The sequence below is a fragment of the Sebastes umbrosus genome, chromosome 12, assembly GCF_015220745.1.
Source record: "Sebastes umbrosus isolate fSebUmb1 chromosome 12, fSebUmb1.pri, whole genome shotgun sequence".
Lineage (NCBI taxonomy): Eukaryota > Metazoa > Chordata > Actinopteri > Perciformes > Sebastidae > Sebastes > Sebastes umbrosus.
This window is the reverse complement of record NC_051280.1, coordinates 3,751,202-3,777,246: the sequence shown is the minus strand read 5'-3', so window position 1 is coordinate 3,777,246 and position 26,045 is coordinate 3,751,202. Positions and strand designations below refer to the sequence as shown.

At 38.9% G+C, this 26,045-nt stretch overlaps 2 protein-coding genes across 8 annotated transcripts in view; one reads left to right on the top strand and one right to left on the bottom strand.

Moving 5' to 3' along the window:
* Positions 1–3,090, top strand: part of LOC119498195 (ATP-dependent 6-phosphofructokinase, platelet type-like) — a 39,965-nt gene extending 36,875 nt beyond the window's left edge. For 5 of the 7 annotated variants that reach the window (XM_037786780.1, XM_037786779.1, XM_037786778.1 and 2 more), the window contains 3 exons: positions 654–753; positions 869–974; positions 2,036–3,090. In XM_037786780.1, the coding sequence (XP_037642708.1) occupies positions 654–753; positions 869–974; positions 2,036–2,192 (363 nt within the window). In that variant the 3' untranslated portion in view covers positions 2,193–3,090. The remainder of the gene's footprint in view (positions 1–653; positions 754–868; positions 975–2,035) is intronic. The other 2 variants (XM_037786782.1, XM_037786781.1) reach the window with 1 other exon arrangement.
* A 1,870-nt stretch (positions 3,091–4,960) lies between these two features.
* Positions 4,961–25,753, bottom strand: pitrm1 (pitrilysin metallopeptidase 1). Its single transcript, XM_037786777.1, has 27 exons — positions 25,376–25,753; positions 22,963–23,068; positions 22,583–22,689; positions 21,555–21,706; positions 20,324–20,438; positions 19,974–20,070; positions 19,260–19,420; positions 18,793–18,919; positions 17,934–18,022; positions 16,818–16,946; positions 16,466–16,579; positions 15,914–16,010; positions 15,065–15,199; positions 13,949–14,087; positions 13,140–13,256; positions 12,892–13,021; positions 11,223–11,343; positions 10,756–10,832; positions 10,481–10,646; positions 9,856–9,956; positions 9,610–9,730; positions 9,458–9,508; positions 8,251–8,363; positions 8,016–8,138; positions 6,081–6,226; positions 5,455–5,557; positions 4,961–5,333 (listed from the first exon to the last, which is right to left on the bottom strand). The coding sequence occupies exons 1-27, from the start codon at positions 25,420–25,422 to the stop codon at positions 5,240–5,242; spliced, it is 3,078 nt and encodes a 1,025-aa protein (XP_037642705.1). The 5' UTR covers positions 25,423–25,753; the 3' UTR covers positions 4,961–5,239.
* Positions 25,754–26,045: the final 292 nt, after the last annotated feature.

Here is a 26,045-nt window from a genome sequence, read left to right as displayed (position 1 = left end):
ACAACATTGTCCTGCAAATAAAAGCCTTGTTAACAAATGAAGGGATTCTGTCCACAGAAAAATGTTAGTGGGCTTTATTTTGAAATGGAAACAAGTGTTGCGTTAGAAATACATTTTTACTACTTCACATGTCTGTGACATTACTACAGTTTCTATGTCTAGAATATGTTGCTGGTACGATGTCAATATACTGTCAAAAGATCATTTTCACTGTCTATTTTTTGCTGTAAATGGGGGAAATAAAATAGGCGAGACCTTGAATGTCTAGAAGAGAGGCAGCCACACAGACCGCACCGCCCTGCTCACGCGGACGGTGTGGCCCAGACATTAAACTTTCCATGGTCGCAGGTAGCTGTAGCCTATCCCAGCATGCACTGAGAGAGAGGTGGGGTGCATAAGGGTGTCAGTTAAATATTGTAAATTGGGGCTGGATGATAATTCAATAACATTGTGTTTTAGTGGAGTTGCGATGATGTGATCATATTGTGTTACTGTTTTACAGAACTCTGCTGTTTTGTCTGATATAACATTTTGTTGTATTAATCATCATTATTAGCATTTTACATATATTATACAAATATCCTTTTTTGATATTATATTATTTCCCAGCCTTTTTTTTTTAAATAGAACAATATTTGCTTTCCTTTTCACAGGGAGGAGCTCCATCACCATTTGATAGAAACTTTGGCACCAAAGTTGCTGCTAAAGCCATACAATGGATCACACGGACGCTCAAGGAGTCTTACAAAGGAGGTAGAACAAAACTCTGCAGACATGGTTCCTTGTTTTTCTGGATTCCTCCGTGTCCGTGTATGAGTGGGTGCACTATGTGTTTGGTTATAAAGGCTGATGCTTGTCTTCAACGCAGGGCGTGTGTTTGCTAACTCGGAGGACACGGCCTGCCTGTTGGGGATGCGTCGCAGAGCTCTGGTCTTTCAGCCTGTGTCACAGCTCCGGGACGAGACGGACTTTGTGTAAAAAACACTTTCAGTTTTACCCTCTGTAGCAATACACCTCCCTGATTCACTAAAAAGATGAGACAAACTTATACTTCACTTATAGTTTCTCAAAGTGTAAAAGTCATAGTATGCCAAAAAAAGGCATTAAATAGTCATAGTATAGTGTGTCTAAAATAGTAAAAAAAATCATAGTAGTGTGTTGAAAAAAGTCATACTATTGTATTTTCTAATTTAAAATTACTAATAAAGTTATAATATAGTACGTTAAAAAAGTAATATTATAGTATGTCGAAAATCATACTATGACTTTTCCGACATACTATAGGACTTTGACTTTTTTTGACATACTATACTATGACTTTTTGACATTCCAAACTATGACTTTTTTTCAACATACTATACTGACTTTTTTCGACATTCTGTACTAGGACTTTTTTTCAACTTTTTTTTCGACATACCATACTAGGACTTTTTTTTTTTTTTTTTTAACTTTTTTCGACACTACTATGACTTCTTTTGGACAAACAATACTATGACTTTCTTTTTTTTTTTTTACTTATTTTGAAAAACTATACTATGACTTTAGGACTGATTTCGACACACTATACTATAAAAATATAGTATCCCGAAAAACATTTTAAAGAAGTTATAGTATAGTATGTCGAAAAAAGCCATTGTAGAGCATGTCAAATAAAGTTGAAAAAAGTCATAGAGTATGTCGAAAATAATTCATAGTGTAGTCTGTCGAAAAGTCATAGTATATAATGTTGAATAAAGTTTTTATAAAAGTATTTTGTCGCCATACTTTAGTGTTCATTTTTTTTCGATATACTGTACTGACTTTTTTCGACATACAGTACTATGACTTTTTCTACTTTTTTCGACATATACTTAGAGTTTTTAACAAGTCGTATGTCGAAAACAGCAAAAACAAATCATAGTATAGTATTTTGAAAAAGGTCATAGTATAATATGTCGAAAATAGTCAAAATATCCTTGTACAGTGTGTCGGAAAAAGCAAGAAAAATATCACAGTACATGAGTATATAAGTCATCCTTGTGTTTTGTCTCCTCAGCCACAGGATCCCTAAGGAGCAGTGGTGGCTGAAGCTCCGTCCACTGATGAAAATCCTGGCCAAGTACAAGACTAGCTATGACGTGTCCGACTCCGGCCAGCTGGAACACGTGACCCGGATCCGACCCAAAGAGACCAACACCACTGCGGCCATCTGAGCCGTCGCATCGCTGCCAGTGGAGAGCTTCACTCCTGCAAGAAAACAGCTTCACAGAACAGTGACGCTACTCACACGATGACTGATCGACCGCCGATTGACTGCAAATAAATTAAAGTAGATTTTCAAAGATAGTTGGTAATTTTAAAAAGGTATATTGTATGGTAAAGTCATGGCACTTTAAGGAAGGGATCTTCTATTTTTTAGATATTGACAGATTCAATTTGAGGGTGAGTCGTTTGGAATAGAGCTCTTAAGTAGTTTCAACAAGCTAGAGCTGACGTAATTCCGAGATCCCCAATCAAAGTAATTATAGAGATAAAAATATATATAAGCACTCCTTATTATGTACTGTATTTAAGTTTTAGTCCCGAAAATGTAGTTAATTTTAACTCTGTTGCTGAGAAAACACCCATGTTGAGGTGCGTGATGTCTGGCTTTTGTCATTTCATTTTTTTCTACAGCATTTTGAGCCCCAAAATTAATGTAATCCCCTAAAGCTGCTTCTAAAGAGATATTATATACCAGGAGGATCACACGCTGTTAATCTAATGTCTGTTCACACCTTGAAAATCATCTACCATCTTGACTGTTAGATGGAATTGTGACCTACAGAAGGTTTAGTGAGCTGAGCTGGCCTTGTGTGTGTGTGTCCTTATCACCTGCAAATCGTGTGTATGAGTGTGTGTGTATTATGGTGTTGCCTCAGCATCCACCTTGGGCTTTGTATGTGGCATCTTTAGAGTGGTATTGTGAGTAGGGTTCTGCTGTTGATGTAGTTTGGCAATGAAGTGGAGAATGTCTGAATCTTGTACGCAACATTAATTATGTGCTGGCAGTGTAATGTGTGTGTCCTGTCACAGAGTAATAAAACATTTATTGTGTGGAAAGTCATGAAATGTTTGTGAGATTCATCAGTAACTTCTTCTGAAATTAAAGGGTCAGCTCATCCACATTTTAAAGAAGATTTTCTTACCTCGAGTGGTATGTAGCAATATTTTTGTTTTATTTGTGCTCATGGCATTGAACATTTTTTAAAAGTATATGTCTAAAACAGTCATAAAAAGTCATAGTATAGTATGTAGAAAAAAAACATAGTTTAGTATGAAGACAAAAACATTGTATAGTATGTTGAAAAAGTCATAGTATAGTATATAGACAAAAACATAGAATAGCATGTAGAAAAAAGTCATAGTATAGTATGAAGACAAAAACAGTATAGTATGTAGAAGAAAATCATAGTATTGTATGTAGAAAAATTGTCAGCAACAGGATCCCCAATCAAAGTTATTATAGACTTAAATATATAAAAGCACTCCTTATTATGTACTGTATTCAAGTTTTAGTCATTAAAATGTAGCTATATGTATTATTTTAAACTACCGAGCTGAGTAACACCCATGTAGCTTTTTCACACCTTGAAAATCATCTACCATCTTGATTGTAAAATGGAAATGTGACCTACAGGAGGTTTAGTGAATGAAGCTGGCCTCGTGTGTGTCGTGGTGTTGCCTTCTGTTGCCGTTGGCAGTGAAATGGAGAATGTATGAAAACATAAACTTAATGTGCTGGCAGTGTGATGAAACATTTATTGTGTGGAAAGCTACAAAATCCAGTTAAAGGGTCAGCTCATCAACAATTCAAAAAAAATGTCCTTACCTTGAGTGGTATGTTAAAAACAATGTTTTGGTTTTTGTGGTGCTGTGACTATGGTAAACCAGCAGCAAGTCTTTAGCTTAGCTTGGCATAAAGATTGGAAACGGGGAAACAGCTAACCTGCCGTTATTCAAAGGTAATAAAATCCACCTACTGTACACCTACCAACCTTCTCAACCTCTATCTGTATAAAAACAACACATTGTGGTTTTACGAGAGGTTATGTGACAGACTATTTCTTGGCCAAGTGCAGTGACTTCCTGGAGTCCCAGCTGGTTGCCTGGACACAGAAGTCACTGCTCCTGGCCAAGAAATCGTCCGTCATATAACCACCTGTATAACCACAATGAGTCCTTTTTAAACTTCGTCTTTTGTACAGATTAAACAAATGAGACATGAAGAGGTACTGGGAGGCAGATTGTGTTACCTTTGGACAGAACTGTGTTTCAAGTCTTTTTGCAGAGTTGAGCTAACCGGCTGCTGCGGGTTATGAAATATCATATTTACCATGCAGACACGAAAGTGGTATCAATCTTGTTTTACTCTCTGCAAGAAAGTGAATTGGTGTAGTTCCCAAAAATGTTGAACTAAAAAAAAAAATCACCATGTCTTTCTAGAATCAATTCACAGACGTCACTATGAACAGTTTCAAGTTGGTCAGGATGGAGGCATAATCAAGAAGAGTGTTTGATATATCAAGAATTTGTAACAAATGACGGAAAAAAAACATACGTAATACTAAGAAGAATAAATCAATTTACAGCTACGAATGAAAATAGTCTGTGGTTTTCAGAATCTAAGTAACAGAGATGACTGTTGAACTGCATTGAATCTAATATGACACAGCTTTGTAGGCGTGTTTGCACCGGTGATTTTTGTTATTTAAAACATTACATCATTTATACACACTATCATCACTGTTGGGTTGAAAATGAGTTTTTAATTTGGTGACATTTCTGATATTATCCCATGTCAGGAATCATCTGGTCAAAGTTAATTTCCTGAACCACAGAGGAACCATATGATCCTTATTATACTGCAGAGAAAAGAAAATCACCCCACTGAAATCTCTTCATGATCACAAGATAATCAAAAATAAAGAGATGACTCAGATTTTGTTTTGACAATATTATACTGTAATGTCATGATCACATTTTCATTAATATGTACACAACAGAGTATATAAAAAGAGAAGCAATAATCTGAAGAATCAGATTATGACTACAACACTAATCAGTCCACATTCCTCCTCTCGGTATTGTGCGCAAGCTTCAGCCTTTTTGTAACCATTTCAAAACAATCCTAACAAGAGAAGTGCCTTTGTGTTTTCAGTACATAGTACATCTTGACACCGTAACATTGTTCTCAATTTTGAAATAGCTTCTGATCAGATTATTTAACAATCCATGAGGGATCTTTTTTAATCGTCTCGTTCTCTGGGCCCAGGATAGAAACGCCACACGTCCTCTGACCAGCACTGAGGTATCTGCAGGAAAACAAGACCAAGGACATTTGTTTTACACTTCAATTCAACTATATTACATGCAGTATTGTTACTTCTTTATTTTCTCTCCATTTCTGTTTCGTAACAATTCTAAACATATTACCTTTCGGCCACATCCACTAGGCTTGTGTGAGTGACAGCGAAGAGTCTTTCTCTGTGACTCTGGATCATCTCATCTGTGACTCCACTGAGGAAGCGACCCATTCCTGCATCACAAAGACACGGTGAACAAACTAGTGTCAGGCTTTAAAGCAGCAGAACCCAAAACAGCTTCAATTTAAAAAGGCATGGCACATGACTAGCTAATTATTATGTTCATGATCAAGTTATCTTTCCATTATTTTCTTGATCAAACAATTATGATGGGAAGTTTTTAAACCAAACAAAGTGAAATCTTTAAATTGTCCGACCAACAGTTAAAAACCCAAGAACACTCTATATGCAATGATGTAAATGTAAAGTGACATATTTTCTTTAGGTTTATTGTTGAATAGTTTCTCTTGGCGCAGTTTGACTGAGAGCTGCTGGGCAGAAACAGCTCAACACTGAAAGTTTAGTAACAAAACTGTTAAAGTTTAAAATCTCATTTTAAGAAGTCTAAAAAGCTGAACTCATGTATTCCATGATCATTATGATTGAATATAATATTTAATGATGCTCAAAAGATTTGATGTGAAAAAGTAACCCTCACTTTCTTTGAGATGATTGAGCACAGTGGGTGAGTCTCACCTTTGCCTGCGGGCGCCACGGGTGCGTCAACAGCTGAGAAGACGGACAGTTTGGCTTCATCGATGTCCTGCTGGGTGAACTGTCCAGACTTTGCCCAGTCCACACCTTTACGAAACGCAGACAAGGTCTGCACTGAGTTCGGGTCCCTTAGAGACAGATGAGACATGAACGTGAGGTCAACACACACTGTGAAACAGTCTAAAACACATAGATGTTTATCTTACAAAAGATAGACTAAGAGTGGTTTCATCTTACAAAACATAGACTAAGGGTGCTTTCACACCTAACCTGTTTGGTTTGGTTGGAACAAACTCAGGTCAGTACGGTTCCTTTGGGCCGGAGTGAAAGCTGTCAATCAATCCCCGGTGTGGACCAAACAACCGAACCAAGACCTCTTTCTTGAAAAGGTAGGTCTCGGTCCTCCTCCAAGCAGCCTCTGATGCGGTTTGTTTTGAGAGCGGAAGCAAACAAACCAACCACCGGATTTTATAATAGCAGATATGTGATTTTCGCATGATTTCAAAAACTTAAACTATTAATAAATCCATCTGCTGATGGTGAAATCTCTTCAGGAAGCGATGTGTATTTAAGGCCATGCACGTCGGTGTGGCTATTTTCCCTGATTATTAGGTCAAAAGCTGTTAAAACTGCTGTGCTTGTATCCGACTCTGTGTTCTTTGTAAAAACTGTGTGACAACTATCCCACAGTAATACGTGTCCGTGCGCATGATCGCCGTTCGAACTATGTGTTGGAACCAGACACCTGGGAGCATTAAAGTGGTGCATAAACGTCTGTCAGTCATCATCATTTGATTTCCCCATGTGGGCCCTGATGATGCAGGATCACAATCACCAAAACTGTCGAATCAGCAGTTTCTTTTAATTATAGAATTTAATACTCTATAATCATAAAAAATAATACAAATAAACACATGATATAAATAATAAAAAGGAAAATTAAACAGAAGAGTAAACAAATAAGGGAATAAATTAAGATAAATAAATAAAGAGGCCAATTTAAACAGAAATATAAATTTATGTCACATTTTATCAATTAATTAATTAATGACTACATTTTTTAAAAAGATTTTTGCTACATTTAAAGAAGTATTTTTCATGTTTACTTCTCTGGTTTGTTTGTAAAAAGTCAGTGTGAACAGGAGCCGGACCAGAACTAAAACACAACGATGCATTATTTGTTCCCCTTGGTTCGGACCAAATTAGCGGAACTACAGTTGTGAAAGCACTCTAAGTAAACCAGAAATGTTCACATCTGAGAGGCTGAAATCTGAGAATTTTGGTATTTTTTCTAAAAAAAAAAAAAGACTACGATTATCAATCGACGAATTGTTGCAGCTGTAATTCTTGTTTCTCCCGTACATTGACTTCCAACTCATCGTGAAGCTTACAACACTATTTCAGCCCGTCAACATCTCCCTCCCCCTTCAGAACTGAGGTAGAGTGTATTTTTAGCATTTTATGCTTTTGTCACTAGGTTGGCAGTGGAGAGATGACACGGGTAAGAGAGATGGAAACAAATGTCCCAGGCTAGAGTTGAACCAGGGACGTCGGTGTCTTAACCACTCGGCCACCAGAGTGCCCAATGAGGTGGATTTAATACACAGCTAGTAAGGGATTATAGCTTTCACGTAGATTATCCAAGAAAGTACAACTATTCCATACTGTTGGTACACTGAAGCGTACAATAGGAAGACTGTTTTCAGGAGTTCACCAACTTTTACAAGTTTTCCTAAAGGAAGAGGATCCCTAAATGATATAAAATGTCCAATGTAGATATGAAATAATAATCTGTAACCAGCAAATGCTACGGTACGAATTTCTCATTGCATTTCCACCTCCGTGCATTAGGTAATATACAGTGTTGCAGTGCAATGCTGTCTAAAACTGTGACTAGTGTGTTGAACCGCTGCCCACCTGTATGAGTAAAAGGTGAAAAGACCTCCTCCCATCCTGGCCCCGCCCCCGTAGGCTCCCCCCTTCTCCCGGATCTCTCCATGAAGAAATTTCGCCGTCATCATCCTCGCCAAGATGTTCAAACTGACGAAGAGAGAAAATAAACAGTCTGAGGATGTGGACGGAGTGAGCACTACTAGAAATAATCATTCAGTGTCAAGTCAGCTTGGTCTTTGCTGTGCATTGGTGTGGTTACCTGGCGTAGTCCTCGTGGGAGAACGCCACCGTACGAATGCTCTCGCTGACAAAGTTGACGGGGAAAGGCAGCTGGAAGAAAGTTTTCATCTGACATGGCTGGAAATTCAGCTCCTGAAAAGTATAAGAGTAAAAACACACACCGCTTAATCCTAAATCAGAATTGGGTTATTCATCATTTATCGAACAAGACCATATCATACTACTATACATGCACAGGACTTTGTCTTGGAGGAATATGTGAAAAAAACAGGTGTTTACATATAGTATAGCGTACAGTGTAGAGTTCAAGGTGTAGGGGTGTCCCCGACAAGAATTTACATAGTTGGATCTGATTAGGCTGCACATTTGTTTTGCTCATTGATTGACGCTGTGTGTTGTATGCATGGATGTATGCACTTCCTGGGGGCTTGGTTGTATGTAGGGGATGCATGTGTAGATGCGGCGCTGTCCGTAGTACTGAAACGGAGCGGAGGAAATTGATGAACCCAACACCCAACTCGTGGTTGTAAATACAACTTTTGGCCCGAATTCCTTGGTCCCGCAAATTTGGACAGCGCAACTTAGCCTGGAGATTTATTCACGTATACTAAGGAGTTATTTTACATTTTCTTATCAACAGTATTATCAATATGCTGATATTTATACCATAATAGGCTAAATATCATGATATATTGTGAGAAACCTAGCAATTCTATGTAAAATCAGACATTCATCCCCCCCTATATAACCAGAATGGAATGATCCTTTGTTTCATAACCACATTGTTCTGCCACTGTGACGATTCAACTGTGAGATTGGCAGTCGAATCCGGCTCTTTAGATCAAATATTCGGGGTCCCCCCTATAAAAGGTGTAATATTTGATATACAATATGTTGTAGACAATTATGGCATATATTCCATCATAACACAAATTATCTCTCACCACCAGGCTGGTAATATTAATAAATAGTATAGATTAAAAATAAGGACATTTCTCATAAATCTTGTTGCTTCTATTTGCAAGAACAAAATGTGCCTCTTCACATCAAAGTTTTGCTTTTCTGAAAGGGGTTCCTCCCTACGTTTAAACTCCTTTAATTACCTTCCATCACCAGAAACACTTCTGTTCTTAGTAATTATAGTAAACTCAATAAGGCAGAAATATATAGAGGAACAAATGCTAAGTGTAACACTTAAAGATGGTGATCAGCAGAAATGAACTTACAGAGATGAGTTTCCTACTCAGTCCGCGGTCATCCTGGGGGTCTAGTGGTCTCTAAAAACAGAACTAAATATTAGATTTTGATTTGATCAACAACTCAATATGACAAATATTCAGACTGGTTTATTGGTCCAGTTTGCCTGCTGATTCCATACCTCAATAATATTCGTTCTGACAGGTTTGATTGTCCTTCTGTTGTCGGCGACATCCTTCATAAAACTCTCCAACTGTGCTGAGGTGTCAGACATTTTCTGTGGAGTTGCGTTGATTGCACACCTAGAAGGAACAGACATTTGAATTTGAAGAGAGAGAAGTATGCTAAGTATTTAGAGTACAGTATGCTATATTCTGGTCATATGATAAAACATGATATAAGGAGGTGTACCGTAATATGAACCCACCTCATGTTGTCAGGGTTGAGAAGGTGTTTTTTGATCCTGGGTAGTGTCCGGATGACGTGGCTGAGGTCTGACATCTCAGCTATCCTCTTCATAAACTTCACCTGAGGTTCAAACAAACAAAACACAAAACAGCTGTTTCACAAATTGTTGACGCTGAGAAACAACAGGTACAAACAAAGAGAAGGGAAAAACAAAAAAACTCTCTCACACATGTATAAAGAACGCAGAGCATGAAGACATGAAGTCTCCCATGGTAAGAATAATGATGTTCAGTGTCACTATCACTACAGATGGACAATATGGTTTAAACCAATATCACAATATTAATGAGAGGACCACCAAAACATATACTTCTTATTTCACAATAATGTAAAATGTATGCAACATCAGACATATATCTCCTTGCAGAGGTGGTGACATCGACACTCTGCTTGAGGAGAAAACGATTTTGGAAATATACACTGGGTGGTGTCTTAGTGAAGACTTCTGTATTCCATCATTTCTGTGATGAGTATTTGTTATGGAATATAAATCATCATATGTCATATGTTCAGTGATATTTTATCAGTACTGTGATAAGGATGTTTTGCCTGTGATGACTACTCATGCATTCACTGCATAGTACCTGTTCCATCCCACCAAAAGTCTCCTGGAGGTGTCCTGCTGGAGTCAGGTGTCGGCCTGCGTGGGTCATGGCATACATGTGACCAGAGTAGGAGATCCCATTGGCCAACTCCTGCGCTGACATCATCACCAGCACTCTGAGGCGCTCCTCATCATCAAAGTGGGGGCTGGAAGAGAACACTTGCTAATGTTAATTTCTCTGCATCCTGCTCACTCCGCTCCATCAACACAGCTGATTGTCGTGTAAATATCGCCTCTAGCTGTTGGAGAACATACCGGTTGAATATGTCGCTCCACAGCTGAAACATGTGAGGAAGGTTCCTCTCCAGGCAGGAGGAGAACAGGAGGACACCCTGAAACAGAGAGCACAGAGCCAATGAGAGACACTCTTCCTTGTTTGGTGTTTTGAGAGGCCGTACTTTAACCTGCAGCAGTGAATCATCCTCAACCGAGACAAGACATCACTAACTGCATTTTCTTCATCCACATATTCCTTTTGAGAGGGCAAGGGGCTGGAGCTTATCCCAGCATGCACTGGGCTGAAATCAGGGAGCCAAACTGGACTACTTCCCAGGTTCATACATTTCTAAGTTTCTGATTTGCATCGTATGTAATCAGCACGCAGAGCACTAAGGATGGAAATCAAACCAACCTGATTCTGCAAAATACACAGTAGGTTTCCTTTTTACTTTATAGGCTTCAGTGCGGTGTTTCTGACACCAGTACACTGAGCTGGCACTGACCTGCTCGTACATGTCCAGCTGGGTGGAGTCATTGGTGACCTGTGTGGAGACAGACATGCCCCCTGTCCTCAGGTCCTTCTGCTGGGCCTGTTGCCTGTAGTCCAGAGTTCCACAGCCCATCCTAATTACACAGACAGAAACACAGCCAGACTTTAAAATGTGCTTTACGATTTATAAAATAGGGCCGCCCCGAATGCTTCGAAGCGTCGAAGATTCGACCATTGCCATGGTAATCGAGTATCAAGTATCATAGAATCAAGTATGCAATAACAAAGTATAAATCCCAAAATAGTCCATGAAATAAGGAATAATTCCTCAACATTATAATTATTAGTAGTTATTCTCAGATGGATTATCGCCGTTTGTTGTCTGTAGAGGTGTGTGTGTGTACAGTAGTACGGCAGCGGCACTGCCTCAGGCACTGAAACGGGGGAAATGGAGACAGATGGAAGAATATATATTGGCTTTCTGCGCTGCTCCACAAAGCTTCCAATACCTTCAAATATTTATCACCAAAGCTTTGAAGCCCAAAAAAATGGTATTCGGCACAGCTCTATTATAAAACATGTACAGTTTAAGGGCGCTTTCACAAGCCATAGTCTGTTTGGCTAGCTAGTCCGAATCAGAGTAAAAGGGATACTTTTGGTTAGTAAAGCAGACAAAATGAAAACAATAATTCGCTGTGGGTCGTGTACGAAGGAGCGAATGTATCCTTTTCGTCTCGAGAGCTGCCACTTCTATGCAGGGAATCACAGACTTTGAAATATTGCTGTCAAAGTTTTTCCACTTTGACTCCGCACTGACCTACTGTCTCCAATCCCTTCTCCTCCAGTTTATCTCCAATGACTTTATAAACCTCACTTTATTTGTCATATTCTGTATGTTCTCTTCGGCCCGGATGTCAAGCAAACATCAGACTTCTGCAGGAGTCCAGGTCCGTCCTCTCCCACTCATGTTAACCAGTCGTTTACCTGTGTCCATCTCAACAAATGCCCGCACAGGCAGCCTGTGTTTTGCTTCACTTCCTGCAGTTGGGTTAGATCATATTCTCAATTCAATCAAACTGCACTAGGGTTCACTAGGAAACGGTCCGAGACCACCTCTCCCAAGTGGTTTCGGACCGATTGTTTCGGTCCGCACCAGACTACGATTACTGCGTTCACAACTGGCAAAACAAACCGCACCAGGAGTTGAACCACAACAGAGTTAGATTAAAACAGACCAAACGTTGGTTTGTGAAAGCACACTAAATACATACAAAAGAAACAGTCCATCTGTCTCAATCTCACATGTTAATTACTATACACAGACTGTACAAAACATTTCTAAAATCCTGCTATTGAGGTGCAGCCTTTTTCAAAAAAATCCACACGTCACTGCTCTCGGATCCTCAAACTCCGCCACTGATCCACTGTTTCTCCTCCACTTGTGATCAGTATAGGTTTATTAAAAGAAATGAAAAAGGAAGAACCAAGTTGAACTGGATTAATTTCAGCGTTGTGCTTCATAAAAGCTACCTCTGAAGTGTTTTTGTACAGTCAGTGTACATGTACTGTATGAAACATGAACACAATCAGAGAAACAAAATAGACGACAAAAAAGTTACGACTTCTAAACTTCGTCTATTCCAGATGTTGTTGTGGTCTTACTGACAGGCAGATTAACTCACCTGGTAATGACACTGCAGAAGAGCGGGACATAAAGCCTGAGGTCCTCCGGCAGGGTGTTGAGACTGCACATGGCTCTGAAGTAAACCAAGCCGTTGGTGGGCTGCTCACAGTACTGAACTGGTACACCTCCTGTGGAGATTAGGAGAGGAATGTCCGTTAAGAGTTTCACTGAACACTCTTAACTCGGGTGATGATGACGAAAATGCACATGTGATATGACTGTAATGTCGAGGACGCTGTGCTGTACCTGCAGTGCTGATTTGAACAGGAGTGATGGGTATTGTGGGCTCAATGTCAGACACTTTGAGTGCAGGCAAACAGGAGGCATCCTGAGTTTTACTCTGAGCAGCCAGCAGCTCCAGACCTTTCCAGGAAGAAAAAACACACCACTGTGATATGGAGTAGACCCCTTGAATCAGAAGTGCCTTCCATTACATCCTAGTTTAGTCACGTGTTCGCAGGGTACTCATCAGAAATCTATGATCGGTGAAAGTCTTGGTGTTGATTTCTGACATTGTTTCAAGATTCATGTTACTTGTTATCATGTACACAACAATTACAGAAGCAGTTGTCAATGAGACTCTTCTATCAAGTCTCAAGCTGCCTCCAACAACGCTAATTAAATATGTATAAAAAGAAAATCACACAGGTAAAAATACAAAAGAACATTGATTAAGACTTTGTGAACTGACCTTCTTGCAAAGGAAAAGAGATTCAACTGCATACATAGAGCAGTGACTTATTATAACAATATGTCAATATATTTTATCTGTTCAAAATGTACCTTAAAAGAGAGATTTGTCAAGTATTTAATATTCTTATCAACATGGGAGTGGGCAAATATGCTGCTTTATGCAAATGTATGTATATATTTATTATTGTAAATCAATTAACAACACAAAACAATGACAAATATTGTCCAGAAACCCTCACAGGTACTGCATTTAGCATAAAACAATATGCTCAAATCATAACATGGCAAACTGCAGCCCAACAGGCAACTGCTTGTTAACGCATTATTATTATTGCATTAACTCTGACAGCCCTCATTCTTACCTTTCTCATAGATGTCTTTTCTGTCTCCGTCAGACAGAGCCTGGATCTTTTTCTGGAGCTTGTCCTCCTCGGCCTTGGCCTGCTTCTCCAAGTAGGCCTCATCTGGGCTCATGGACAGGGTCAGCCTGTGTGTGTTTTCCTGCAGGGTGACGGTGGATGGGGGGGTTGGGGGGTTTGAAGGACAGAAAAACACAAATTAGCATTAAATCCTAAAATTCAACTAGAGGACTTGAGGTAAAGCCACTGGTGACAGCCAGTATCTGTGCTGATGCCAGAAAAGAGACTTAAAACCCAACCAGCACCAGGGCGGACCTCTTCCTGAAAAGGATGCTGGGGATGTCACCTGGAAATTACAGTTAAAGTGTATTTCATCATAGAGAAAAGATTTCCATTTAATTAAAGTTACAGCCTGTAGGTGTTCTTTTCATTTGCCAAACAATAATATATCCTTGCAATAGTAGACTTTTATATTTTTTTGTTAACAGATTAAGAACTTTTTTGTTAAAAAAAGCAGAGTTCCCACACCTTCTTAAACTTTACATTCAAAGACTTTTCAGGCCAGATTTCCTCAGATTCAAGGATCCAACACGGCACAGTTTGAGACAGGGATCAAGGTTAATTATATGGATGGCCCACTGATCTTTAACAAGCCAGTTTTTGTAAATGTCTTTGGTGAGCCACAAGTTCTGGAGTTTACATTTTCCAGGTATAGCTGGAGGTTCGCTTAACGCTGGCTTTCTCGCCGCTGTTTAACCTGCATCATTTGACTTCAATCACTCATGCACGTGACCGTTGCGTATTTTCAAAGAAGGTGGAACATGACATATGTATTTATTTACTAATGTTGTGTAAAAATAATAATATTGATAATCAAGCACTTTCAATGACCCATGTCTATTTATTTCTATTTTCAAACACTTTCAAGTCCTTGATTTTTACCCTCAAATTCACACTTTCAATTACGAAATCACAACCCCCTCTCTCTCTTACTCCCAACCACTGGGAGTCAGTTAGGATATGAATCCAGACTGCTGCACGTTGCCCCCTTTTTTTCTTCTGCAATCAACTTACAACTACTGTATACCGGGGACACACAAAAAATCTTTTTTTATTCACCTTGAAGTAGTGCTGAACTTTGTCCTGCAGGAAGCGAGGGTTTTCCTTCAGGGCTTGTCTGAACTCTGCAACGCTGTCACTGAGCTGCAGCAGCTCCACCGGGTCGCCGTCATGGTTCCACGATGATGCTATGTACTAGAAACACACAAACAAAATGACAAGAGTGAGGAAACCAACATGTAAAAACAGCAGCTCTGAAAAAAAGAAGATTTCCTCAAACAGCTAAAGCAGTCAAGTATCTTGTTTTACTCTTTCTTCCTCTTATTTCAGAGAGGGATTTCATAGCATGACTTATACTTAATAATACAGACAAGTTGTCTACTAATGCACATATAGAATTCATTTTAAATATTGATGTAAATGTTTAACTGTTAAACATCGTACTCTTTTTGTGATCATGGATTTTGGACAAAGAGGAAGGTTTCTAGAATTATAGTAAAATATCCAACAGGAGGAAATCAGCAAATAAATTGCTTAGGTCACAAGATAGTCTCCCAGGACAATAACCATGGATGTTTACATTCTTGATTTGTATATAAATATACAGAAAAACAGGGGGAACAAATAGAAGCATGAGATTTAATGCAGACAAACCAACATCCCTAGTGTTGCTAACATGCCTCCCACATGGGGCCCTTGGTAAATAGCAAGTAATAAATAATAAAAATACAAATGTTAATTAGATGGTAATCTGCATGAGAAATAAATACAATTTGTTATAATAATCATCAGCTTAGTGATCAATTCGACATAGACAGACGTGATCACTGTAAGCGGTTTCCACTGTACATGTAGTGTTTATTTTGTGGAAACAAAATGAAGGTTACAGATACACAGCAGTGAACTCACCGAGGCCAGAGACAGGCCGAAGTTTGTGGACTGGTGTTTCATCTGGATCTCAATCTTATGGAGGAGAGCCTCAATTCTTTCCTCCTCAAAGCCTTCCCTGTGAACGACGACAAGAGAAGTGACTCAAGTTGCTCTCACAGTACATACTGTGGAAATCTGTTCTGTCTCTTCCTACTGGCTCATTTACCAACATACTATTTTCTCTTTTCCCCTTTTCCTGTTAAACACTTTGTAACTACCATTTCAAAACCATTTGAAAAGTGCTATATGTAAAAAGTTGACTCTTTCTACATAGTTAACCCCCAAAATATACCAATTTATGATAGTCATTGAACAGAGATGAGATGAAAGATGAGGAGCTTCCACCTTTATAAAACTATGGCTGTTCTATCAAACATTCATGGCTTTATTAAAACAACTTTAGGAGCAACTTTGTAAAATAAATGATACTGTCATCAACTTTGAGTTGTACTCTTAACTTGAATCAGTGCACATTTAATATCAAGCCATGAAATCATAAACCACAGTACCAAATATGACTGTGGTACTTACTTGATGATGTCATCGATGGTTTGACTGATGATTTGTTTCACCCTCTCCGTGTCCTCCTCAGCCATTCCCTGCAGTCCAATGCTGAACGAAGCCTCTTTGGTGCTGCCGTCATACCTGAACAACAGGACATTTCAACACGCTCTCAACAAGTACATGAATGTCATGGACACTTAATGGCACTGCGTCAAAGACACGTGGTCAAATACTGAAGATGATTTGTTTTATCCCACAGATGAGCTGGACAAGAGGGGATGCAGTAGTTGGCTTCCCAATCGAACCAGTAAAATCAAACTGTAACTGATCCCATCTTAGTAAAATGTAGATTTGCTGTTGTTAAAGCCCATATACACACCCTACGACAGAAGAGAAGTCGGTTCCTATCTTGGGTTCAATGAGAGCCTTGTAGAAGGGAGAGTTTGGTCCAGAGATCATTAGAGATGACAGCAGGCTGAGAGTAAAGCCTTCAAACGTGTCAGTGATGCTGCAACAGAGGAACAAGAACAGGAGATCAGATGTTACTGAATAACAGGGCAGACTCCAAAGCTTCACTTTTTAAAGAGACATGCTGTATGATGTCTTTTTGTACTGAGGAAGAAACAAAAGCTGTCAACATGACTATATAAACCACTGTAAACAAGGGTCAACAAGAAGATCAGGAGAAACAGAGGATGCGTATCTGTGGCTTCAGAATCTCATAAATGCCATCCTATTTAAAGGGACTATTTGTAACTTTTTAAGCGTATAAATGTAGCGGGTCGGCACACATGCGCGTTCGCAAATGCGCGCTCGCGTGTGGCCGGAGCCTCGTCTCCGCTGCCTGCTCTCCTTCACTCAGACAGCACGCGCGTCCTCGCTGTCTCGCTCCACCTCTAGACGTGCATGCGCGCTCACTCCACACTGCAGAAGAGTTAGTTTATCTCTGAGAATATCTAGTGAATGCACAGTGGACGTTTGTGCAGAAATAAATGCTGCAGCTCCTCCAGACCAACAGAGGTTTTCCGTGTCTTGTGAAGTGACGGGGCTCCTCAACGAGTTACGTTATCGTCTCATAACCGACCGGGTGCCAGTGTCTTCAGCTGCCGGCTGCGGTCGGGAGGCGATAACGTAACTCGTTGAGGAGCCCCGCTTCTGAAGCCTGCGCTGAGCAGGAAAAGCCAACACTAGGATCAGCATTGATTCATGGAGAGACCTTCGTCTGGTCAGCTAACATTACTGCCAAGCAGCTGAAATATAGAGTGATATTGTGCTTTTAGCTGACGTCTGCCGCCTCACTGTTTTGAGCGATGCTCGTTCATGTCTATGTAGAGCGAGCAAGCGCGAGCTCGACGCTGACTTTCGTTGATTTCACGGCCACAGGTGTCGCTGTTAAGCAGCATTTCTGAATCTTACAAATAGTCCCTTTAAGTAAGTAAGTACAAATGTCTCCGTGAAACACAGCAGGAAATAGAGAGTAGTGATGTGATCTTACTCTCCCAGCAGGTAGCTCACACACAGCGTGTCCTGCCTGGCTGGATCTGGAGCCATCGCATCAGGGCTGCAGGTCACATGGTCTTCTCTCTGGGAAACCAATGAGATTCACAGTGAGGCCACACTGGCTATTCCATGCATTTCTGTTTCTAAAAAAAAAACAATGGAACCATGCATGCAAGTGATAATTAAATACATGATGAGATTAAATAATTCAAACTGAAATCAACACAATACTTAGATAGTACTGGAAACCATTTTCCAAAAGAATGAAATGCAAGACGTGACTTGTGTCTTTATTTGTTTTGTATTTTCAGTGAGACTGTAGACAACCTTTTGTTGTCTATGTAGATGCGCGGAAGGCGTGCTCAAAAGCGAGAGCAACGTCGTCGTGGTGCACATACTGTATATGGCAACACGCCTATTTTTTGTTCGTTTTTATTTTTTTTTACCAACTTTTTCGAATGCAGCAAACACAGCAGAAGTCATGTGACAATAATTAACCAATCAGCTACTGTGAGGGATTCATGGTGCTGCAAATCCATTTATCTTTGTTCTGACTTTGTTTAGTCAGTGAAGCTTTTACTGCTAAATTACCGCAACTTCATCATCATCGTACAGGTTTTGGTTGCTTAGTAACGGCAGGCGCAACAGGAGCGTAACCTTGGATACCTTGGATAAAATGATGAAAGCACGTTATTTTACTCAGCCTATGTTGTTAATACAGATCAAATTGGATTTTCTTTAACAGAAGCAGCAGGAATCCTTTGAGTTTGACTGTAGTGGATTGTTTGTTTTGTCATCTCAAATACCCTTTCACTCTTAGATGTTATAGTAATATTTCTGAATTATGAACTCACAGGGCTGCCCCAGTGTGGCTGGGAGGGGACCTCGGTGTTCGGGTTGATGCGTTCAAACTTGGACAGAGCTTCCTCTTCAATCTGCTTCAGATGCTGCTCCAACGGCAAATCTCCGTAGGTGAAGAACCTGAAGAACGTATAGAGGGTGTATGTGTGTTTGTATTATTAAAGTTTCTTTTAGGGAACGTGTTAAAACATATATGTAACATTTTAAAAGCTGTATGGTTGCTGTCCTGTCACAGAAACATGGGAGTTTCTTTTTAAGAATGATGAGAACTCTTTTTTTTCCTTTTGACAGTCTGTTTCAAATGTTTGACACTATGACACGGGTTAATGCTGTAAACCTCAATGTGAATTTCAACTAGGAAAATATAAAAAAAAAAATACCAGAATGAACGAGTACAAATAAAACTGAACAACACATGTTCCCGTTCTTTTCTAGGCTGTGTAAGTGTGTGTCCCTCTACCTGGCGTTGCTGGGGTGGTAATGTGTGGCATGGAACTGTTTGAGTTGCTCCCAGGTGAGGTCGGGGATGGCTAGAGGCTCTCCTCCTGACACCACAGAGTAGGTGTGGTCTGGATACAGCTTGTTCTGGAGGTGCTGGGCGTACACACGCTCGTTTTCTGACTGCGAGAATACACAAACATACAAACACACACAAATGATTATTTCAGATTCTGACACTGCTGATATGGTAAATTTCAAATTGTTCTTTTTGTTTTCATTCTTCCAACCACATTAGTTTGTTGGTTTAATCTAAATCCCCTCTCCCACCATTTGTTTCAGTCGAACTTCATCTCTCAACGTTGTATCTGTCCTTGTTTTCTTTGTGTAGCCTTGCTGTGTTTTTGTCTTGGATTACAGGACACTTTGTTCAAGGAAAGTGCAACTGCACCAAAGGCAATACACCCGCCAAGTGTGAAATAGATTGGATGAACGGTTCTCAAGTTATGCGAAGGACACACAGAAAGACAGACGGACAGAGATTCTTTGCTTTATAGTTAGGAAAGTAGGAATAACTTATTTGTGCATTAAATGTTTAAACTGTTGGGGAGTTTATACCGTAAAAGCACCAAAATGGCCTGTGGGTGTGTGTGTAAAAAAAAAGCACTGTATAGAACAGATGATTGCTATGCATATGACATGTTAATGACAGTGATTGGATGAAGTGTTGACTTACAAAAGCCCCCTTCATTTCATTGAACACCACTCCTTTAAACACCAGAGGGGAGTTGAGATCTGTGGGGTTTTCATTCTCCAGCCTCCAGCCCTCCTGCCTGGAAGATCAAGACATACAGAGTTAAAACATGGTAATGATAGGGATATTTGCTAATTATTGGTCTGTTTTAGCCCACTGATGGACAATACAGTGAGTAACTGACTGTTAAAGACTCACACAATCACAACCAAGTGTTTAAAAGTTAATTTTGGCTACTGTTTTGTTTTAATGCCGTCACGTACTTTATAAAGTAAAATTGAGCAATTCTAGCATTGTAACATGTATAACTGTGCAGAAATAGTCAATCTCACCAGAAATCCTGTTCTCGTAAACAAGGGAAGAAAACTGCATCCAGATAGACCGACAGAAGATTCTGGAAGTCCTTCCCATTTTGGGTTGAGAATGGATACATGGTGTAGTCACTGGCTGTTCATGAGGAAGCAAACAAACAAACATCAACCCATGCAAAGAGCTCATCAGCCAGGTGAGACGCCACAGGCAAATACATAGTTGCTTTTTATTCACTGATCAATTTTGAAATTTGGGGCTTTTTGCTTCCATAACATGTCTTCTTTCAGACTAGTGGAAAGAAAACATCCTAAATACACATTTAGGTGTTTATTTTACTACTTTGTCTATTTGTGTCTGTAGATTTCTCCTAAATTCACCAAAAGTTAGCATTAGATAAGGCCTCATTTGCATATTTAAACACTGAATTTCAGAAAACTTGTATTACAAAAAATAATTGTCTTAATATAAGCAATCAACTGGGGACGTTTTATGGGGATAGTTCAAATGTTTTACCCTATTCACAATGTAGTGTCTCCCCTTAAGAAATGGCCAACCATCATGTGGAACTCCTTTTCTTTTCTTTTCTTTTCTTTTCTTTAGAAGCTGACTAGTAATATAATGACAGTAGCGTTTTAATTAATGAAGTATTGGTGCATGTAAACTCTCTCTCATTTCCAATACTTAAAACACTATAATACATGTTCAGATATACTATATAATAACAAATACAGATTTATATAGCAATTTCAAAAGCTCTCAAAGATGCTTTATATACTGTAGAATCAAATAATGAATAAAAAAAAACAAGCAGTAAACTCTTTAATATGGACAGAAAAAGATAAGAATAAAATGAAAGAAAAAATTTGAATAAAATGAAATTAATATAATTAATTAATTAAAAATGTGGTGGGTCGGGGGGGGGATTTAAATTAATATTATAAAAACTATATGTATAAAATAAGAACAAAAGTGAATCCATATATTTTGACCTGCAAACACTATACAATCTTAACTGCTGGACGGTCAAACAGAGCAAGTCCATCGCAATAATGTGGGACTAATGAAACCTCTGGTAAACCACAAACCCTAGATTATTTCCATGTACGTGCATTAAACCTGGCTAGATCCTCAGTCACTCATTCGTTTTCTATCCAGGATATTTATTTGGATGTAAGCACACTTTTCCCAGCTGCTTTGCTCACAGACTCAGAGGTCACTCTGTACATTTAGGACCAAATGATTGTTCTGTACCTGTGAAAGCGTTCATGAAGGTGGACAGGGACCTGTTGAGCATCTTGAAGAAAGGGTCTCTGCAGGGGTACTTCTGAGATCCACACAGCACCGTGTGTTCCAGGATGTGTGGGACCCCTGTGTTGTCCATGGGGGTCGTTCTGAGCTGGACACTGAAACAAGAACAAGAGGCATTGGATTTATTTTCTTTTTTGTACAAGGTAAAGTTTGACTGCAGAGAGAAAGTTAAAAATCTGTTGTCAAACAAGAATATAAATACTAGGGCTGTCAAAATTAACGCGTTGACGCAAATTTGTTTTAGGCCACTGATTTCTTTAATGCATTAACATCGGCTCGGTTTTAAAGCTAGAGTTAAGATACTGGCATCATATGACTACTACTACTACAAAACCTAAGGAATCCATTGGTACCACCTAATTTGTCGCGAAGGAGGTTAAATAACGCTCCAAATTTACGCTAAATTTCGGTGAGGAAAAACTGCCATGGCTATTTTCAAAGGGGTCCCTTGACCTCTGACCTCAAGATATGTGAATGTAAATGGGTTCTATGGGTACCCACGAGTCTCCCCTTTACAGACATGCCCACTTTATGATAATCACATGCAGTTTGGGGCAAGTCGTAGTCAAGTCAGCACACTGACAGCTGTTGTTGCCTGTTGGGCTGCAGTTTGCCATGTTATGATTTGAGCATATTGTTTTATACTAAATGCAGTACCTGTGAGGGTTTCTGGACAATATCTGTCATTGTTTTGTGTTGTTAATTCATTTCCAATAATACATATATACATACATTTGCATAAAGCAAGTATACTGGCCCACTCCCATGTTGACATGAGTATTAAATACTTCACAAATCTCCTTTTAAGGTTCATTTTGAACAGATAAAAATGTGCGATTAATTTGCAATTAATCTTGATTAATTTGCAATTAATCCTGATTAACTATGGACAATCATGCGATTAATCGCGATTAAATATTTTAATCGATTGACAGCCCTAATAAATACTGCTGAAACACATTTCAACCAACCTGAAGAGGTTATTGGAATCATCTCTGGCTGCATGGAGGTACTGAGCTCCAGTTTTATCATGGGTCAACTTCACTGCTGTGAGAAACAAGTCAGGGACCTCTACAACCTGGGAAACACAGAGTTAGCAGCTGAAATGACCATTTGTTTGATAGCAGTAGACACTTTCATTAAGGGTCAAGGTCTTGTCGCAGCCACTGAATCAAACCTTGTAACAACTGGTGGTACAAGATTCACAGTACGTCCTTTTAAAATTCAACCAGAAAATATCTGATGTACTTGCAAAGTATTGTTCCACACATGCATTTTGACCTCCACAGTGTTCATACAACATTACTCCATAGGTCATAAATTATGCTACTTTGAGTCACGCACAGTTTACCTCTCTGACTGTAAAGCCATTGATTTTCTGTCCTGGTTGGTACTGACAGGCCCTCTCTTTTGCTGAAGTGCTCTTCAGCTTCCATGTATGCTGCTGTCCATTCAAACTGGGAGAGGAAAATAATTAATAGTACAAAAAATAACTCGCCCATCTTTGCACAAACAAATGCAGATCTCATATCAGGATATTTTACAGCGTTGTGTTGAGTATCTGGTGTATTGGCTGACACATGCCCACAGCAGGACAATAATAATGATGCTGCTGAAGCTTTAATTAGAAGTTTCCTCTATTCCAAAATGTATCTGTCCAAAAACATACTGCAGCCACACAACTACCATGTGGACCTTCAGTTTAAAGATGAAAAGAGGTAACTGGTGTAAGGGCAGAAAAGAAGAATTTGGAATGAGCATGACTTGTGTGTGGGTATTATTGTTTCATCTTTCATTGCAGATATTGACTTGTCAGAGTGTGCATGCATTTAAAAGTCCTGCATTCAAAATGTAACTTAAGTAGAAGTACAAAAGTAGTAGCATCAAAACATACTTAAAGTACCAAAAGTAAAAGTAGTCATTATGCAGAATGTTCCATTTCAGAACAATATATATTATACCATTGTTTTATAATTATTGATGCATTAATGTGTTCATCACTTTAATGTTGCAGCTGGTAACAGTGGAGCTCATTTTAACTACTTTATATACTTCATAATGATATACTACTTAACAATACATCATAGTTTATTAGTTGATTTATATTTTGTATTAAGAATCTGAATCTGCAAAGTTGCTAGAAACTAATATTGTCAAATGTATTGAAGCTAAAATTACAATATTTTCCTCTGAGGTGTAGTGGAGTAGAAGTTTTCTTATTCTTATTCTTTATTTGGATCCCTGGTAGCTGCCACCAGGGTAGCAGCTACTCTTCCTGGGGTCCACACACAACAAAAACATAACATATAACAATACATATAACTCATTTTAAAGAAACACAATAAAAACATGTTCAAGACAAATAAAATAAAAGTCAGGTGTCAAAGCAGCAACATCAGCAAACAGAGTGAAACACAGGAGAGGTAAAGGTATACAAAAATGATAAAAACAATAATAGAGATATAAAAGATACAGAGTGAATGGGTGAACATAGTGTGTACAGTGCATCAATAAATAAATGTAGAATGTGCAATAAATAAATGTAATATGTACATATGTGCAGTCTATAAAGTGGTATATAGGATGTATAGTGTAAAGTAAGTGTATATAGGATGTGTAGTATAAGGTAAGTGTATATAGGATGTATAGTGTAAGGTAAGTGTATATAGGATGTATAGTGTAAGGTAAGTGTATATAGGATGTATAGTGTAAGGTAAGTGTATATAGGATGTGTAGTGTAAAGTAAGTGTATATAGGATGTGTAGTGTAAGGTAAGTGTATATAGGATGTATAGTGTAAGGTAAGTGTATATAGGATGTGTAGTGTAAAGTAAGTGTATATAGGATGTGTAGTGTAAGGTAAGTGTATATAGGATGTGTAGTGTAAGGTAAGTGTATATAGGATGTGTAGTGTAAGGTAAGTGTATATAGGATGTGTAGTGTAAAGTAAGTGTATATAGGATGTATAGTGTAAGGTAAGTGTATATAGGATGTGTAGTGTAAAGTAAGTGTATATAGGATGTGTAGTGTAAGGTAAGTGTATATAGGATGTATAGTGTAAGGTAAGTGTATATAGGATGTATAGTGTAAGGTAAGTGTATATAGGATGTATAGTGTAAGGTAAGTGTATATAGGATGTGTAGTATAAGGTAAGTGTATATAGGATGTATAGTGTAAGGTAAGTGTATATAGGATGTATAGTGTAAGGTAAGTGTATATAGGATGTGTAGTATAAGGTAAGTGTATATAGGATGTATAGTGTAAGGTAAGTGTATATAGGATGTGTAGTATAAGGTAAGTGTATATAGGATGTATAGTGTAAGGTAAGTGTATATAGGATGTATAGTGTAAGGTAAGTGTATATAGGATGTATAGTTTAAAGTAAGTGTAAAGTGCGCCAGTGGTTAGAGTCATAGATGGTTGCAGATAGCTTAAAGCTATGATCTGGTACGGTGCATCAAATGGTAACATTTATGTTTTATACCGTACATGGTCCCTTTTAAATAAAATAATAAATAAATCAAATCAAACTATGAACAGTAACGTTAACTAGAGAAATCCTATTTGGTGACATCAGCTGTTGCATCAGTTTATTTAAACCTGATGTCACATGTCGACAAAGCAGCCACACTGTCACAGACAGTCAGTGAATGTTGTCGTGACATTACGAAGTCAACAGCACACAACAGTAGCGTTTAATTGATGAGCAATGTGCCAGGTGTGTTCCATGGTGTGTTCACGCTAACGTGCTGCACCGTAACTCACCTCAGATATCGGAGTTTCTGAAGCACCGTCTTCGTTTGCCGGAACATGGCTTTGTTGTCACTTGGAAAATGATTCCAGTGCCGGTATGTCCACTCCCAGTATGTTCGGCTATCAACAATTACACTATTATAATCAAATAATCAATTCCACGAGCAATAACTCCACATGATTCAGGCTGCGCATCCCAGGTCGCTGTCCTCTCTCATGCTGTGTACTACAGATGACACATGGGATCAGTTGCGCACATAAAAAATGGCCGCCACACCTGCGCAGATCGCAGATCTGACAGCGACGTCATACTGAGTTAGACCCATCCATCCGCAGTGAAACTCTACTAGTACTCGCTGAGCAATTTTCTACACCCGTAAGCTGAACGTCCACCTACTAACATGCTTGTTTTCGGTTGGTCAAGCTGGAATGGAGAGCAGATATGATTGGCTGTATGTTACATCACTAATATTACCCAACAATGACTCTGGTGTGGGGAGTTTTTGAAGGGCAGCACATGTAAAACATAATTAATACTAGTTTATATCACACTTTTTTTTGCAAATTCAAATACAGCGTTAATGTTAATTCATTTAAAACTATCTTAGGAGTTCATCTTCTATTATTTCTGTTTAGTTGTAATGCTGTCTCTTTTCCAGCAGATGTCGCTGTAAGATCATGT